This window comes from Gobius niger, assembly GCF_951799975.1.
Source record: "Gobius niger genome assembly, chromosome: 6".
NCBI classification, from domain to species: domain Eukaryota; kingdom Metazoa; phylum Chordata; class Actinopteri; order Gobiiformes; family Gobiidae; genus Gobius; species Gobius niger.
The window spans coordinates 23,451,942-23,468,402 of record NC_136857.1 but is presented as its reverse complement, the minus strand read 5'-3'; the positions used below and the strand labels follow the sequence as shown (position 1 = coordinate 23,468,402).

At 42.9% G+C, this 16,461-nt stretch overlaps 1 protein-coding gene and 1 pseudogene across 3 annotated transcripts in view; one reads left to right on the top strand and one right to left on the bottom strand.

Moving 5' to 3' along the window:
• The window catches only part of plxnb3 (plexin B3), a 128,193-nt gene extending 112,271 nt beyond the window's left edge, over nucleotides 1–15,922 (top strand). For both annotated transcript variants that reach the window (XM_079557820.1, XM_079557821.1), the window contains 24 exons: nucleotides 2,965–3,070; nucleotides 3,176–3,312; nucleotides 3,453–3,629; nucleotides 4,438–4,603; nucleotides 4,876–5,007; nucleotides 6,087–6,191; nucleotides 6,280–6,438; nucleotides 6,574–6,725; nucleotides 6,793–6,893; nucleotides 7,364–7,581; nucleotides 7,657–7,835; nucleotides 9,418–9,484; nucleotides 9,558–9,704; nucleotides 10,129–10,209; nucleotides 11,494–11,572; nucleotides 11,682–11,785; nucleotides 11,862–11,943; nucleotides 12,015–12,181; nucleotides 12,263–12,423; nucleotides 13,036–13,183; nucleotides 13,277–13,341; nucleotides 13,422–13,497; nucleotides 13,594–13,668; nucleotides 15,283–15,922. In XM_079557820.1, the coding sequence (XP_079413946.1) occupies nucleotides 2,965–3,070; nucleotides 3,176–3,312; nucleotides 3,453–3,629; nucleotides 4,438–4,603; nucleotides 4,876–5,007; nucleotides 6,087–6,191; nucleotides 6,280–6,438; nucleotides 6,574–6,725; nucleotides 6,793–6,893; nucleotides 7,364–7,581; nucleotides 7,657–7,835; nucleotides 9,418–9,484; nucleotides 9,558–9,704; nucleotides 10,129–10,209; nucleotides 11,494–11,572; nucleotides 11,682–11,785; nucleotides 11,862–11,943; nucleotides 12,015–12,181; nucleotides 12,263–12,423; nucleotides 13,036–13,183; nucleotides 13,277–13,341; nucleotides 13,422–13,497; nucleotides 13,594–13,668; nucleotides 15,283–15,387 (2,989 nt within the window). In that variant the 3' untranslated portion in view covers nucleotides 15,388–15,922. The remainder of the gene's footprint in view (nucleotides 1–2,964; nucleotides 3,071–3,175; nucleotides 3,313–3,452; nucleotides 3,630–4,437; nucleotides 4,604–4,875; nucleotides 5,008–6,086; nucleotides 6,192–6,279; nucleotides 6,439–6,573; nucleotides 6,726–6,792; nucleotides 6,894–7,363; nucleotides 7,582–7,656; nucleotides 7,836–9,417; nucleotides 9,485–9,557; nucleotides 9,705–10,128; nucleotides 10,210–11,493; nucleotides 11,573–11,681; nucleotides 11,786–11,861; nucleotides 11,944–12,014; nucleotides 12,182–12,262; nucleotides 12,424–13,035; nucleotides 13,184–13,276; nucleotides 13,342–13,421; nucleotides 13,498–13,593; nucleotides 13,669–15,282) is intronic.
• On the bottom strand, nucleotides 205–1,916 carry LOC306964012 (E3 ubiquitin/ISG15 ligase TRIM25-like; annotated as a pseudogene). The gene has a single exon. The product of its transcript is annotated as an E3 ubiquitin/ISG15 ligase TRIM25-like (transcript).
• Nucleotides 15,923–16,461: the final 539 nt, after the last annotated feature.

Genomic DNA, 16,461 nt, shown 5'->3' with positions numbered 1-16,461 from the left:
TGATGTGACACAAATTTTTGCCTTAATCGTAGTATAGAGTAAGAAAAGCACGTTAATGCGATTGATATAAGTTGTAATATAGAAGTAATTCAAATTTGACGCTAAATTTGGTTTAAAAGAAACAGTGGTTAATAAGGTACAGAACGTATCAGTTTAAGTTTACTACATTACTTTCATTGTACTATTAGACAAAAGCATGTTCTGCATTAGTTAATAAAAAGCCCCAAAACACTAATTAACTGTGAACAACTGCTATTTGAGTTCAGGGAAATGTACAGTGTCGCCAATGCACTGCATCCAGACTCCAGCGTAAAGAGGCTGAGAGAAAGTGGCTTGGACTTTATGGACGAGATTCATTTTCTCAGAGACACTGTAAAAAGACAGAACCCCTGCTCTGTGGTCCAGGTAAACCCCTATTCTGGAAGAGACTGGACCTGACACCTGGGACTCGATTAGTTTAGAATTGAAAAAGCAGCAGTTTTCTGTTGTGTCGCACTCTAAGGCCAGGGAATTATCGCTGTATCCAAATAAACACTCCTCAGAGTTTCCTTTTCTCTTAATATTCCTGTATGAAACCGCTATATAGACGCCTCTCCCGCTCCACTCCACCTCCCAGTAACAGCGGCCCGTCAGACTCTCTTTGCTCAGGACCTGCCACCAGACACTGAACCTGTCCGGATGATCCGGATAGCTCTGGGGCTTCTTCATAACTGTTGCTCTTCTGTTTCCATCAGACAGGGACAGCCTGGTGTTGGCTGTGTTTGGTCCAGTGTCATTTCTCGTGAATATCGTAAAAAGTTGTCTCTGGTGGTTGGTTCATCTGCTGACGGTAAAACAATGATTTTACTTGGTTCCAGTGAGATGTTGGTCAGGGGCTCCCCCACAGTGAGCTGGATTTTTTCCCTGAGCTCTGACACAGCGGTGGTCACATCCTCAAAGTTGTTGCGGGGCCCTATCTGAATCCTGACTGCCACAGTCTTCTGTGTGTCTGGCAGTGACGAATAGAGCTGTAGAAACTGGTTGTGGTCTGGTGTGCGGGACAGCGAGTCCAACTCAGAGAGGCTCTTCTTCAGCTCAGAAACATCCTGCTGCAGTTGATCCTGAAGCTCTTGAACGAGTCTCAGTTGGGTTTCCTGCTCGGCCTGGATCTGTAGCTCTGCTTCAGAGCGTCTTTTCTCCAGGAGGAGCTCCATCTCTCTGAAGTTATCCCTAATGTGCTGCAGAGCTCTCTGGGCAGAGCGGTTGATGTTCTTGACCTCCTCCAGGAGCTTATTCAGGTCTTTCTGTTTGTGTTGGAAGTTCTGTTGCAGCAGGCCTCTACTCCTCCTCAGCTCTGCCTGCCTTTGGGCCCTCTCTGCTGCTGCCGTCACTGTGTCATGGCCTTTGTGTTGGTCCACAGTGCAGAGGTAGCAGATGCACTGCTGGTCGGTGCAGCAGAATATTTCCTTTACTTTGTCGTGTTGAGAGCAGAGATTCTCCTGGAGCTTGTTGTAAGGTGAAATCAGCTCGTGTTTTTGTAGCACTGCTGCATCATAATGAGGCTGGAGGTGGCTCTCACAATATGAAGCCACACACTGTAGACAGGACCTGGCGGCTTTCAGCTTCCTCCCCGTGCACACGTCACAGGGCACATCCTGAGGTCCGGCATAGCAGTGATCTGCAGGGCGCTCAGTGACACCAGTCTTCTTCAGCTGCTCCACTAAACCTGCTATCAGCACGTTTTTTCCCAAGACAGGCCTGGGACTGAAGCTCGCTCTGCATTGAGGACAGCTGTACCTGTGGTTCTCTTGGTCCCAGTGCTGTTTGATGCACTTCATGCAGTAGCTGTGTCCACATGGAGTAGCCACCGGATCCTTGAGGAGATCCAAACAGATGGGGCAAACAAAAGTGTCTCGATTGAGAGCTCTTTGTGCCATAACTGCAGGATAGCAGTGACTGAGAGTTTCCCTTTGGCACAAATGAAACTTAAGAGTTCTTGAGGAGGAGCCAGGCCCTGCCCATTGTTCAGTGACAACCTGAGCAGGAAGCAAATAGCACAGACCAATGTCATGTCTGAAAGAGGGAGGGTTAAAACCAACTACAGAAAATGTCTGAGTCACCTTTTCAACAACCTTTATAGTAGCTCTCAGTGATTTGTGTGAAATGTTCCCATTGGTTTCAGCTGCACTGAAATATGTGCCAAGGAAACATATCTATAATGCAACACTTTCCAAACACTAAACCTTGATTTTGTTTATTAAGGAAACTAGGCAATGTACATTTTGCTATTGTGAAGGAGATTGGGTGGAACAAATGATAAAAAAAAAAAAACCTTCTTAAATGGTGAACAGTTTAGTAAATTACAAAACATTTTCATGTTGCTCAACAGGTCTTATTATGTAACAGAAGCTGATCTGTAATTGAGATCTTGTCAAACCTGCTCTGAAACGCATACAAGTCTTGTTTCCACGTGCATGCAAGCAGGAGTAAACCAATTTAGCTCATATTATTGGTAAACACATTCTAAAGTGTAGCTCTTTTTATACATGATGCCGGAACCATTGATTGTGAGGGGGGGGTGTCCTCTCCACTGATTGCCCTCAACTTACAACACTGTGCACAATGCCTTTTGTTTCATTGTACTGTACTTATTGGCAGGGCCGTTACTGTAAAGGGGGCTAATCAGGCGTTTCCTGGGAGGCCTTAATTTGATGGCTCCAGAAAATTCATTGTTCTCCCTAAGAACTCATTCTAAAAAAAAAAGGCATATTTTTGACAACAGAAAAAGGACCAGTTGAAAATATTATTTAGGAAATCACATCTGAATTACATATTTTTTTAATTTCTTCAATCCCCCGACCTTGTGCTTAAGGGCAGGGTTCCTACAGAAAAGTGCCCCACACACCACCACCTTTGAAAAGCTCCTGATGCCGATGGTTCAAACTATGTATTCTTCTTAAATGTGTTTTAACATGTGTGTCTAAGGGTGGTGTGCGAGCTGCAGCCCAGTGGAAAACCAAAGCGAGGCCCAGTCCTGATCAGAGTAGGACCGAGCGCATCGGGACAGTCCATGCAGGAATTCACTTATCAGGTAAACCACACATCAACACCAACATATGTATTTAATTAGAATGTACATTACTGTGCGCCAAGTCTGTTTTATAATAGCTTTAACGGTGCTGCGTCAATATTTTAGGACCCCCAGTTGTCGGGCTTGGTCCCAGAAAAAGGCCCCGTCTCTGGAGGAACCAGTCTCACCATCAGGGGGCACCAGCTGCTCACGGGGCAAACATCTGACCTCCAGGCCTTTGTGGGACGGCAGCCGTGCTTCATGTGAGCCATGTTTGATATTGTTTGTATATAATGCCAGATGCCTCCAGGGGAGAGGTCGTGAATACAAGTGGAAGGCTTGCTTCACGTTGCGTTGTTGAATTTTCTGACTGAACATGTTGCTCTTCTCTGCCCGACCTCAGCATGGAGGAAGTGACGGACTCGCAGCTCGTGTGTCAGACTGGCCGCTCAAATCGAACCGGCGGCGTCTCTGTGTCCGTGTTCTTTGGGAAAGCAGAACGGATGGTCCCGAACGGAGACTTTAAATACATGGATGACCCAAACATTACGGACGTGGAGCCAGGGGAGAGCTACCAGGCGTAAGACTCTACTTTGTTCCTTGATAAGCAAATTACCAAGTGCTTGGCAAATGCATCGTAGGTGTGGGAGTTTAAAAATGTATTTGAATGAATGAATGAATTGGTAGCGATAAGAGTCGGTTTTTGCGAGTAACTTTTAAGGAACTTTTCAGTGTAGGTTAATGACAATTCCTTTTACTTGAGGAATAATAGTTTAAGATAACAGTATTTTTATTTGCACTTATTATACGGCTCTTCACAACGTAAGTAGAGCGCTCCATTGACTTGGATGGGATTTTCCAACGTTCTTCCGTTTTGTAGGTTTTCTGATGAGAGACTCCGTCAGTAGATAAAACCTTCCAAACAGTTGATCCTGGAGTTTCCTAGAGAGCACTGTGATGGAGAGTAAGGGTGTCATACTGACCACTCATACAGCCGTTGGGTCACTGAAAGGTCAAATACTCACAAATATCAACTTATTCCCCACATAAAAGTTTCATAATGCACTTTTAAAGGGACTAGATGCAAGTTGGTCATTTTTATACTCACTACTGCCACCTCAGATCTTACGAGTAACTGCAGTTTCTGTATTAAGCTCGTGCAATTCTGACCTTTTTGAGTCATTAACACCTTTTTGAGTGACAGTGCAGGATTTTAGAGGCAGTTGTGGTGAACAGGTCTGGGCTCTTTCTACACTTTAGGACATGGCTGGAACGTGTAGGGGGAGGAGCGTTTTTGCTAATGTGCTCAGAAATGGCATATCCCCACATTTTGCTACTCCACAAAAGAGTCCAATGTGTTGCTTGAAACCCGTGTGTTTTTGCCCCAGTGGAGGGAGACGGCTGTTGGTCGAGGGCAGCAACCTGGACGTGGTGCAGCGCCCTCTGGTGGTGGTGTCGGTGGAGCCGGAAACTCAGAGAGAGGTGAAGAAGAGGAGGAGGAGACAGACTCTGCTCAACGCCAAGCAGCAGGGGTTCAACAGCTCCGTCAATACGGTGAGGCCAACCGCTGTGCCACTGTTTTTATGGTGATGACGTGTGTTTACCGTCAGAGTTTTATGATGTAGGAACATATGACTGGGAATGTTCTGCAGTGCGGCTTTAGATTAAACATCGTCTAAATGTACAAATACGATTAACTCAACCCTAAGACACAGTTAGCCTGTCAATAGGACTTTTACTGTAAGTGGAAAGTGGAAGACCTTAAAATAATTGGTTAAAAATGAATCAAATACTGTAGGTCTAACCTGACTTACTTACATTTCTAGGTGTCCGAGTTGTGCGTGCTGGAATCTTCCTCTCAGATGTCCTGTCCCACCCCCAAAGTCTCCCGTCAGTTCAAAGTCAAGGAGCTGTGGTTCCAACTGGACAATGTCAGAGTGTACTACGAGACCATCAAGGTAAGATCTATGTTCAAAATCAGGAGAAAACACCGACCACAGCACTATGAAAAGGTCTGTTTTATGTAATATTTCTCTCGATTTTTGACCGGTAGATGTTGTAGCATACCATAAATGCTCTACTATAGGCCCAGGCCTTTATTTACTCAAAGGCATCTAGAACCAGGCCTTTATTGGAACCAGGCCACAATTAGAGACCGGCCTTTATTTCTATTTGAGCAAAACGGACGACCAGGAAAATGAAGAAAAACGAGATTTGTGTCCATTTGCACCTAAAATATTAGGTTCATTTATTCATTAACATTTCAAACATTCTCCCAGCGGCTGGAACATTGACGCCTTTTATTTTGTCGGGACAACAGGAAGTGTTTCGTTGCTGTTAGCGGAACATTGACATCAATATCACTGCAGGTTTCTGTTTCGTTTTTACCGCGGACCGGATTATTTGTTGTTATCTCGTGTAAAAGGCGAGTTTAGACGGAGCGTTTGTGTTTGTGCTCGATCATGAGACTGACCCGAGAGAAGACGAGACGCTCGCGCTGATCGGAGTAGTTATTTTGAGGCGTGGGACTGACCTGCACACGGAGCAGCTGGACGTGCTTTGACGGGATGGTGACTTTATATAAACCCTGGAGGGTCACACAACATTTGTTGTTTGCCCTGTTTCCAAACATAGTCACAGGAGGTTTGAAAAGTGGCTAAATCTGTGTCAGAGTTACGCTCGGATCAGCTCCTCCGCAGCGTTCCCATCGGCCCGGGTTCCCGTTCGTTTACTTCCTGCACGTGAGTTATCATTTACACGAGTATGAGACAAATTCCTAACATGGGGAATATTTCTACCGCTAGTTTCTAATTTAAGCCCCGGCCTGTTTTAGAGACCGGCTTTAATTTGCCTCCGCCAGCTGCGAACCCAACCACTGTTAGAGACCCGGCCGCTAATGGAATACAGGCCAGTATTAGAGAATTTACGGTATCTGAAGGCATCCTATCAAGAAAAAAAAGAAGTTCACATTTCTTTGTTTACGGGCGCATTATTATTAATGATTGAAAAGAACTAATAATTTCTTGTATCTGTCCAGGGGAAGAGTTTTGTGTACCATCCAAATCCAAAGTTGTATCTACTGAACAGAGACGCCCCGGACACGCCTTACAGATTCAAACCTGGTGGAGTCATCGCTGTGGAGGTCAATACTTTCATAATAAAGTCTAATGTCATTTTATTCCTTTTGTTAAATTGTGGCTGTATTAAATTCTTCCTTTGTTTTTGGGCAGGGAGTGGACCTGATGCGGGCCATGTCCCGTCAGGAGGTCAGGGCGCGTTTGGGAGATCAGGAATGTGAGGTGAAGACGTTGGACAGCACTCATCTGTACTGCGAACCTCCCGAGCAGCAACCAAACAGCCTGGACCACAACGACCTGCCCACGCTGAAGGTAACGCCGCATAGCAATAAGTTTAACACATTTGTGGAGTTTCACGGTCAGATCATAGTGAGAACTGAGTAAGACTGATCGATTAGACCTGTTAGTCTCCTCACCCCTTTCCCCCGCCTCTTGTCTCTGCCCCAGGTGCTGATGGGGAATCTGGAGGTGGATCTGGGTTTGGTCCAGTATGACTCGGACTCTGCTCTCCCCCCGGTTCCGTTTGTAGCTCAGATCGCTTTGGGAGCGGGCGCCGCAGTCATCATTCTGTCAGTGCTGGTGGTCATCCTCATGTACAGGTATTGACGATACGAACCTTACTAACTGGTAATGGTGCAAGTATCATGACTGGGATTCATTTTCCAGGAGGAAGAGTAAGCAGGCACTGAGGGACTACAAAAAAGTGCTGCTGCAGCTGGAAACTCTGGAGATCAACGTGGGAGATCAGTGTCGCAAAGAGTTCACTGGTAACAACTCAATGTCGTATATTAAAACTACATTTGCAGTTGAAAAGATCATAAGACTACTTTAGTGATTACCTACTTTACACTTTCAAATTGAATAAAGTCGAAATAATGATAATAGAGTTAATAAATCAGTCAAATGCTGTCCCAGTCAGAGCAGGACAGCAGAAAATGTCAGTTTATTTTATATAAATTGAGTAAAACCATTAAATCTAATACAATTATTGAAAAGAAAAAAAGCCAGGCATTAAGGTATAGTTTATTGTGATTAAATATAATGCTTTCATTATCACAGGATCAAGGTTGAATATTTCAACTCTTGGTGTCTGACTAGTTAGCCACCCCTGCTGTAGAAGTTCTCAGCATTTTACTCATGGAGTGCGGTGTTTTATTTTGTACTAATATCATTCAAACAACCAACATTTCTATTTTTCTCTTAATTCATTGCATTTGTTGTCTGGTTGTGCCTTCAGACCTAATGACAGAGATGATGGACCTCAGCAGTGATGTGGGCGGGCCTGGGGTGCCCTTACTGGACTATAAGACTTACGCGGAGAGGGTGTTCTTCCCCGGACAGCAGGGGGCGCCGCTGGCCCGGCAGTTAGACTTGCCTGAGTCCAGGAGGGCCACGGTGGAGCAGGGACTGCAGCAGCTCAACAACCTGCTCAATAACAGGCTGTTCCTCACCAGGGTAAGGGCTGTGGTGGTGAGAGGGCGGGGATTGGGTACAGGGCTTTTGATGTCATCCTGTATGTGTATCTTTCAGTTCATCCACACACTCGAGGCTCAGCAGGGCTTCTCTCAGAGGGACAGGGGTTACGTGGCCAGTCTCCTCACGATGGCGCTACACGACAAACTGGAGTATTTCACTGAGGTGATGAAGAGTTTACTGCAGGACCTGGTGCAGCAGTATGTGGCCAAGAACCCCAAACTCATGCTCCGACGGTAAATACCTGTTTACTTAGATGTAACTACAAGTAACTGGAGATGTAAAGTCAGGTCCACGCTCATTTTCTTTAAAGGGGGGTATTATGTCAAATCGACTGTGCTCGAGCTGTTTTTCGACCCACTCGCACATCTTCCCCAGTGGCTAATCTTAGAATCCTGAGGTCCGACGTATCCAGGAAATGCTTTCCTCACCTCTCAATGTCTTGCAAAGGTTAATCCTTTCATTGCAAAGTAAAAACACTCCCCACATCTTCACTGCAGCCCGTAGACTGTAGAATAGTGATGGACTAAGTGAGGGTGGATTCCCCATATAGCGTTCAGCAATATGGCCGCATTTTTGGAGCCAGCTTCAATATTTAGGGCATAACAAATAATAGTGAAAGAAATAAAAAAAAATAGGACGATGTAGCGCGTGTTAAGACAACTAATGACATAAAGACGGGCAAAGAAAGTTGCAATGGATAGTCCATGAAAGCAAGGAGCTTCTGGAGCCTGACCCCATTTCCTATTCAGCTTCAGCAGCTAATAGCGATGCTAAGTCCATGTTTATCACAGTCTGTGCCACAGCCACACAGTCTTTCTTTCTTTCTTTCTTTTTATTGAAATAGCTGAGCAGAAAAAGAAAGTGTGGAGAAGGTGGGAGGAGCTTATGGGGAGAGCTCTTGAAAACCAGGAAGTGAAACTACTGTATCTTTAGTTTCAGCTGGTTTAGATCAATTTTACATCTTCTTTTACATCGACAAAGTGTAAGTTAGGGATAAAGGTGTGAGATTATTACCATATACCTACAAAATACCCCATCGTTACAATTGCACACATTAAATGAAATAGACAAGCAATAGATGTAGTACAAACAGTAATAAATTAATCTTATCAATACATTTCAAGACATAAGCAACAAAAGAATAACTGATGTATTTATATATACCCCCTTTACAGTGTGACCTGAAAGCAACAAAGCTCATTAGCACCATCTAGTGGCACAAACTGACACTACAGAATTGGCGGGCCAGATTTCACATAAGTACAATAGCCAGGAGTAGGGCTGGATACAGTAAACGAAGTCTGTTGGTCCAGGGACAGGACTAAAGCCTAAAGGAGGAGACATTGTTGTTTCAGCTCAAATAAAAGATTTTGTGACCCATTTTCTATTATTTTTTCCCACATATTCTTCTCGTTTTCCCTTTTTTCCCCCTCATTTTTGCTAATTTTCTATCACTGATAATTGGACAACTTCCCCCTATTTCCCCCCAAATTAATTCCCTATTTTTGTGACTTTTTTGTTCTTTTACACAATTTTTCCTTATTTCTACTAATTTTCCTCAAATCATCCCACATTTTTCACACACAATAGGGATGAACCCGATATTGTAAATTTGTGCATCTTCTACACATTATTGCTCTGTTTTCTGATTCAAAATGACAAATATTTTAGTATAGGAAGAAGTATCATTCATGTATCGGCATCGAAAACCAAGTATTGTTTAAGTACTGGTATCGGAAAAAATGTGACTGTACCAAGCCCTCGCCGGGTGTAGTGGTGTTTTAAATGTCGCAAGCAAACGATCTCTGTTTACAGGACGGAGACAGTTGTAGAGAAGATGCTGACCAACTGGATGTCCATCTGCCTCTACTCCTTCCTCAAGGTGAAACCTCTTCATCCACTTGTTCTCTGTCTGTGTATTTAAAGCCCGATATGAACTTACTCTCCTTGCCTAGGACGTGGCAGGGGAACCTCTGTACATGCTGTACCGGGCCATCAAGTACCAGGTGGACAAGGGGCCCGTGGACACCGTGACGGGGAAAGCCAAACGCACCCTGAACGACAGCCACCTGCTCCGAGAGGACATCGAGTACTGCGCCATAGTAAGAACCTGGTACTGTAGATGACATGTGGACCCATTTTAAAGGTCCATTATTGTGCTTTACTTGGTTATCCTTTCTAAGGTACTTTTTGAAGTTCACTTACTTAAAAGTTCTAATTTTTGTTTACACACAACATTATATTTGGAAACAGATAGCACAAAAACAGTCTCAATTTACTGTATAAATCACAGCCATATGCGTTCAACTGGCTTTGCAAATTCGCAACAGCATACCAAACATTTTTACGATATAAATAAAAGTGGTTGTTGCTGTGGGCAAATCTCAAACATGCCCACCCACCCACTCCCTCACTGCCGTGCTGCCACACCATTGATCTGCCTGCCAATGGGGCCCACACAATGATGTGATAGATCTGATTTTATTTTCACAAAAAATTGGAACATGAGCCTTGTGTTTCTTTCAGACGTTGACTGTTTTGGTGAAAAGCGGCGTGGAGGTTCAGCACTGCCCGGTGAAAGTGTTGGATATAGACACCATCACGCAGGTAACACCAAAGTACAGCATGAACAGCAGCTTTACCAAGTTTATCGGTTCTAAAGCGCGTTACGGACGCAACATTTTGGGGACCAATTCTATTGGCTGATGGAATGGCTAATAACTAGGGCTGGGACAAAATATTTTATCGAATCAGATACTCTATCGAGTATCACAATACTTTCAATACTTTTTTCAATCTTAACACTTCTGTTAATGTCAAATGCCCTGACGAAGATCCTATTGTGGATTGAAACTTGTAGGCGTCCCTCTACAATAAATGTCTTTTAATCTGCTTTTGGATTGCCTCGGATTATTGTCTTCATCCTTGAAGAGCACCCGTGTCATTGTTTTTACTACGTATCCAGTGCAGTGCTCCCTTTTACTACTTTTACCTCAAATGTCAAATGGCATTTGGTTTATAAACTTTGGACACATGACTTTTGACACATTTCAAGGTGAACATATTACTTGCTGCATCACAAATACATATCGGATTGGCCCCTGAGTATTGTGATACGTGCCGGATTTGGATCGTGACAAAAGTGGATCATACCAGCCTTATTAATAACCAATATTTCTTACAGTAAATGTACGCTTTTCAACTCCTGAATAGGCTCTACTATTGTTTTTCAAACATATTTTACAATTTCATGATGTTTATTTATCAACTCACTTATATTATATATAATATTATTTTATATTTTACATTACATAGTCAATGTTTGTCATCATGAAGTGTTCCTGCTGCTGTATGGTGGCGAACAATCTTAAGTTTTAGTTTAGTTTACTTCACAATTTCATGCATACAATCAGGAAATTCAACTTATAAACCATCGAGCAATGCTACATTGTGAAAATGGACACCCAAAAAGCTACACGCTTATCAACAGGGGTCCATAACCCATTAGTTCTCATTCCATCGGTGAAAACCATGGAAACCATTTCATTTTGAACAATTTCAGCTTTTTAAATAACCTGTAACTTGTCCAGATGGAAAATCGGCAAACCTTTAATCCACAGCCGATATCAGTCACTATATAGATCTGGTAGGAAGAACCTAATTCTAACATAGCTTGATATAGTTTAACAAAGCCACAGCTGCCATAGGACTGACAGAGATGTGGCTGCCATTCTATGCCAACAACATCTCACCACCAATCAATCACACACAGACAAGAGCCACTCTCTCCCCTTTAAACTTGTTCACCTGGCTCCTCATTGGAATGTTTTTTTATGTAGGACTTTGGCCTTCACATGGATTATTAAAATCTCCTCTCTGCTTTGTGCGAAGGTCAAAGACAAGATCCTGGACCAGGTCTACAAAGGAGCTCCTTTCTCCCAGAGACCGGCGGCCGACAGTCTCGACCTGGGTACGAAACTGTAGCTAAACGTGTAGTCCATGGTTTATCGAAACAAAAGACATAACTGAAATGAAAACTTAAACTTAAATCTTGTTATGTTTGATGTGTGTTCATTCAGAGTGGCGTTCAGGTCAGGCGGGTCACCTGACTCTCTCTGACGATGATGTCACCGCTGTGGTACAGGGAAGATGGAAACGGATCAACACGCTACAGCACTATAAGGTAAATAAAATCAACCACTCAGGATGTGATTTCTAAAGACTACATTAAACAACGTCGTAATTTGTTTTTTGCCCAGGTCCCAGATGGAGCCACAGTGGCCCTCATTCCACGATGCAGTGCTGGAAACGGAGTGAGCCAAGTCTTCCAAACGGGAGAGAGTAAGGATCTAAACCAGCATCCTTAACGTCAAGAATTTATTGGGTTGCTTAAATGCGTTTTTCTGTTGCAGAAACGCCCATGTTGGAGGGAGAGGAGGAGGAAGGGCTGCGTCTGTGGCACCTGGTGAAGAGCAGCGAAGATCCCGAAATCCCCAAACACCGAAAGAGCAGCATGAGAGAGCGAGAGAGGGCGAAAGCTATACCAGAGATCTACCTCACCAGGCTCCTGTCTATGAAGGTACTGGCCAGGTCCAAAAAAAAAAACAACAACCAAAAAAAAAAAAACAACAGGACTAAACCAGGACTCGCTGTGTTTTAGGGAACTCTGCAGAAGTTTGTGGACGACGTGTTTGTGGCGATCTTGAGTACGAAGAGGCCTCCTCCCATCGCGGTGCGGTTCTTCTTTGACTTTCTGGACGATATGGCAGAAAAACACGGTATTGACGACCCGGAGACTGTCCACATCTGGAAAACCAACAGGTACATAGATTTATTTTAGATGCATTTATTCAAGGGCTAAAAATAAATCTTTTTTTGTATCATATATATATATAATTTTTCTTCCTTCCTGGATCTCAGCAACTAATCAGAGTCTAGTATCCTCCTGCGTCGAGGTCCAATCAGGAGGAGCTTGATTGTTTAGTTTGAAAATTAGCACATGTGCTACAACACTTTAAACAATGCATCTGGTTTGTCCAATTGCTATGTCCATATTAAATAAATTAAATTAAAAAATCCAGTTATTCCAGTTTTATAGGAGGCACAGACTTTAGCTCCATTTGTTCATGGATTTTCATTTGTCAAACAATTCAGATAATTCAGTTAAATTTATGTCAAATATAACATATAACATTTAAAGCAGTATTTCTGTTCATTTTAACACCAATATTTAACCAATATTTATTGAACATGGGACAGTGATACAGTGAAACTTACAGACTATCACTTTAAGTACCGCCTGAAGCTCACTGCACACACTGCAAAACGTTATCTTGCTATAAGTAGACTTTTCTTGAAATACTTTATGCAGAAACATGGTTTGAGAAACACTGACTAGACTACACTGTAATATGAATATTTTCTCTCCCCCAGCCTCCCTCTGCGTTTCTGGGTGAACATCCTGAAGAACCCTCAGTTCGTGCTGGACGTCCAGTACACGGACAGCATCGACGCCGTTCTCTCCGTCATCGCCCAAACCTTCATCGACTCCTGCACCACCTCCGAGCACAAAGTCGGACGGGTACAAAGCACGCTTCCCACTTTCACTATTTAGACTTCTGATTGGATGATATCGCTTTGTGTCTGATCATGTGACCTGTCTCTGACCAATCAGGACTCTCCGGTGAACAAGCTGCTGTACGCCAGAGAGATCCCCCGATATAAGCAGCTCGTGGAGAGGTGAGACGTGACTCTTACAGGGCCCATGCTATAAGGACCCATCACATAATACTCACTCTTTGTTTTACATGTTTGTTCAGGTACTACAGTGACATACACAGCGCTGCATCGGGATGCTATCAGGAGATGAACTCCACCCTCACAGAGCTCTCTGGAGTCAGTTCAAATAAGCTTGTGATGCATTATTTAATCCTCTGTGGGTTTAGCAGGCAGCTTCAAAGTTACTCACACCGCCTTTTCTTTGTTTTGCAGAGTTTTGCGTCAGAAATGAACACTCTTGTGGCTCTTCATGAGTTATATAAATACATCAACAAGTACTATGACCAGGTAATGGCTGTGTTTCAACAGTAATTCTGATCCTTTACTGATTTCTGCTCCTTAATGCTACTTTGACTCTTCACTTTGTGGTCTCTATGAAATATGTTTGAATGTTCAGTAGGTCATCCATTTACCACAAAGTCATTGGCTCAATTTTTCTGACCTATCCCCGAGAAAATGTATGTGGATTTTCTATTTGGATATTTATTTTATAGTTTTCTCAGACAACAAAAGAGTATGGTTTGGGGAATTGTGTCCAAACCAAGAATTGTGCTGTGAAACTAACAAATCCTGCCTATAGATGGGAGCGACATCCTGACACCTTTACTGAGTCCCCGCAATGGTCATTATTGGGGAAATAGCTCCACCTTGTGGCCGTGTATCATGCCCTTTGTGATGTCTTTACGTCCAGTAAACATTCAGGCTTTCTGAATGTGCTCAGCATTAGTCCTAATGAATGATTCTCAGGGTTTTAAAACACACATTATCATTAACAACAGCAGCTAGTAGATTAACTGCTGAAGAAACCATGTACATTTTACTTTCAAAATCTAGAAAAACGACATCGTAGGCTGCGTACATTTTATTCGTTAACAAAAGGGAAATAAAGCTGTGGCTATAATTACATTGCAAACCCACAAGCAAAAAAAGTTACACAAAATGTCACTGTCATGTAATGATCACAATTGGGTTTAGCCGCTCAGTTTAAAAGCATTGATCAGACCGGTCCCAGTTTACCTGAGACAGTTTTGAGCCTCCGTCCCATTTCCCAGTGGATATCTCCAAAAGCACTGATTTGTCCCAGTTTTACACCGGCTCTGCCAAACACTTATAATAGTTTCCATAGTGACGGGACCAATTGATCAAAGGTCAACTCAATGCTGATAGATCAGTTTAATTGACATTAGACTTTTACAAACAAAAAGTGTCACTGTGCAACTTGAGTGTAAAAAGTCACAATTTGGCTTCCCCCACACAGTCTCATTGTGACCCAGTTTGTAATGTGGAAAATCTGGTCACCCTAGTTGTTCGTATTCTCTATGACAGTGTTTTTCAACCTTTGTTGAGCCAAGGCACATTTTTTTCATTGAAATAATCACGGGGCACACCACCAGCAGAAAATGTTCTCATCAAAGTGTCTTGGCTAGGAACACAGTATAGTCTCACTAGCCACAATGCCTCAATACATCACTAATTCTCTTGTCTCAAAGAAATTAACTACCTGATATGGAAGAGTATAATATGGTTACTCTGCCGATCACTAGACAGCATAGAGTAGACACTCGAAAACGGTACATTATTTGTGGATAAAAATGCATTTGTTAAAAAAAACAAAAACAACAACAAGGTGAGATTGTATAATTTCCCAAGGCACACCAGACAATATCTCACGGCACACTAGTGTGCCACGGCACAGTGGTTGAAAAACACTGCTCTATGAATTAGCAAAGAGTCTCTTCCTTTGCATATCTGAGAAATAAATAAAACCATTCAACACAATGAACGAGAGCTTCTGTTTCACCCTAAGGGGTTGTAAACCTTCTCAGTGACGTAGATGTTGCTCCCATGTATATGAGTAACTTCGGCCATTCTCTGATAACCTCCATGTTCCTCGCCCCTCAGGTGATCATGTCCCTGGAGGAGGACAGCTCCGGTCAGAAGATGCAGTTGGCTTACCGTCTACAGCAAGTCGCCGCTTTGGTGGAGAACAAAGTCACGGATCTCTGAAAGAACTCGCTCCCGCGGATTTACTGAGCCACCCGCCAAGCAACCGACGACATCTCCACAACAAACAAGCCAATCACCTTCACCAGCCGACCAACCCACGAGCCAAAACCTTCACAATAAGGCTGTTAATCCACGAATTTGTAACCGGAATCAGGGACGAGGAAAGCACAAAGACCTTTTTTTTCCCCATTGACTTTAATGGGATACAATCATTTCTGAAAGCCAAGACCCGCGTACGGATTCATGAAAGCTATTTTATCATTGGGAGAACTTTGAACACTGACGTTGCGGTTGAAGAGAAGCACAGTGGAAAGAGGGACTAATTTCATGTGTCTTCCTGATGATTTTGAGCGAAATTAGAAAAAAAAATGTATAGATTTTTCTTTGTTGTTTTTTTTTAGACTCAGGACATCAGGTGTTTTCTTCACACTATGACAACAGACAGAAAAGTTGAGGATGTTGGAGGATTTTGAACTCAATAGAAGTGATTTTTGAACTTTTTCAGGCAGATTTTTTTCTAGAAATGTGTGGTTAGGAACAAAAAAATGCTGCCAAGACGGAACCTTTTGCTGCCAAATGAAAAGTAAATGCTTAATGTTCTAAATCATCACATTATCTGGAGAAGTCGCCTCTAATATTATAATATAACATAACACTTGAGCAACAAAATCACTTGATAAAAAACAAAATAATCTCCAAATCAAATCCCCCCCAACATTTTCTTGTTTAAAAAAATATGACAATCTTTTCTTCAGGGACCAATGTACTGCCTTGACTACATTTCCCAGAGTTCCCTGCTGCCTGTTGTTCCTGTGAAGAACTTCAATAGCACAACAGTAAGCCACTCGTCCCCTTTGAAAAATCCCCAGTTTTGATGCTGTTCTGAGCATTTTCTTTTAACTACTGAAGCTTTTTGGAATTGCTTTTGGGAAGAGGAAGGGAAAAAAAGGCTGTAAAGACAAAGTGAGAGTTTTAAAAATCGAAACGCAATAACGTGAAGCTGGAGATTCAGTGGGATTCTAGTTCCTGCTAAGAGGAGTTAAAAATGTAAGCTGAAGTACAAAGCTAAGTATG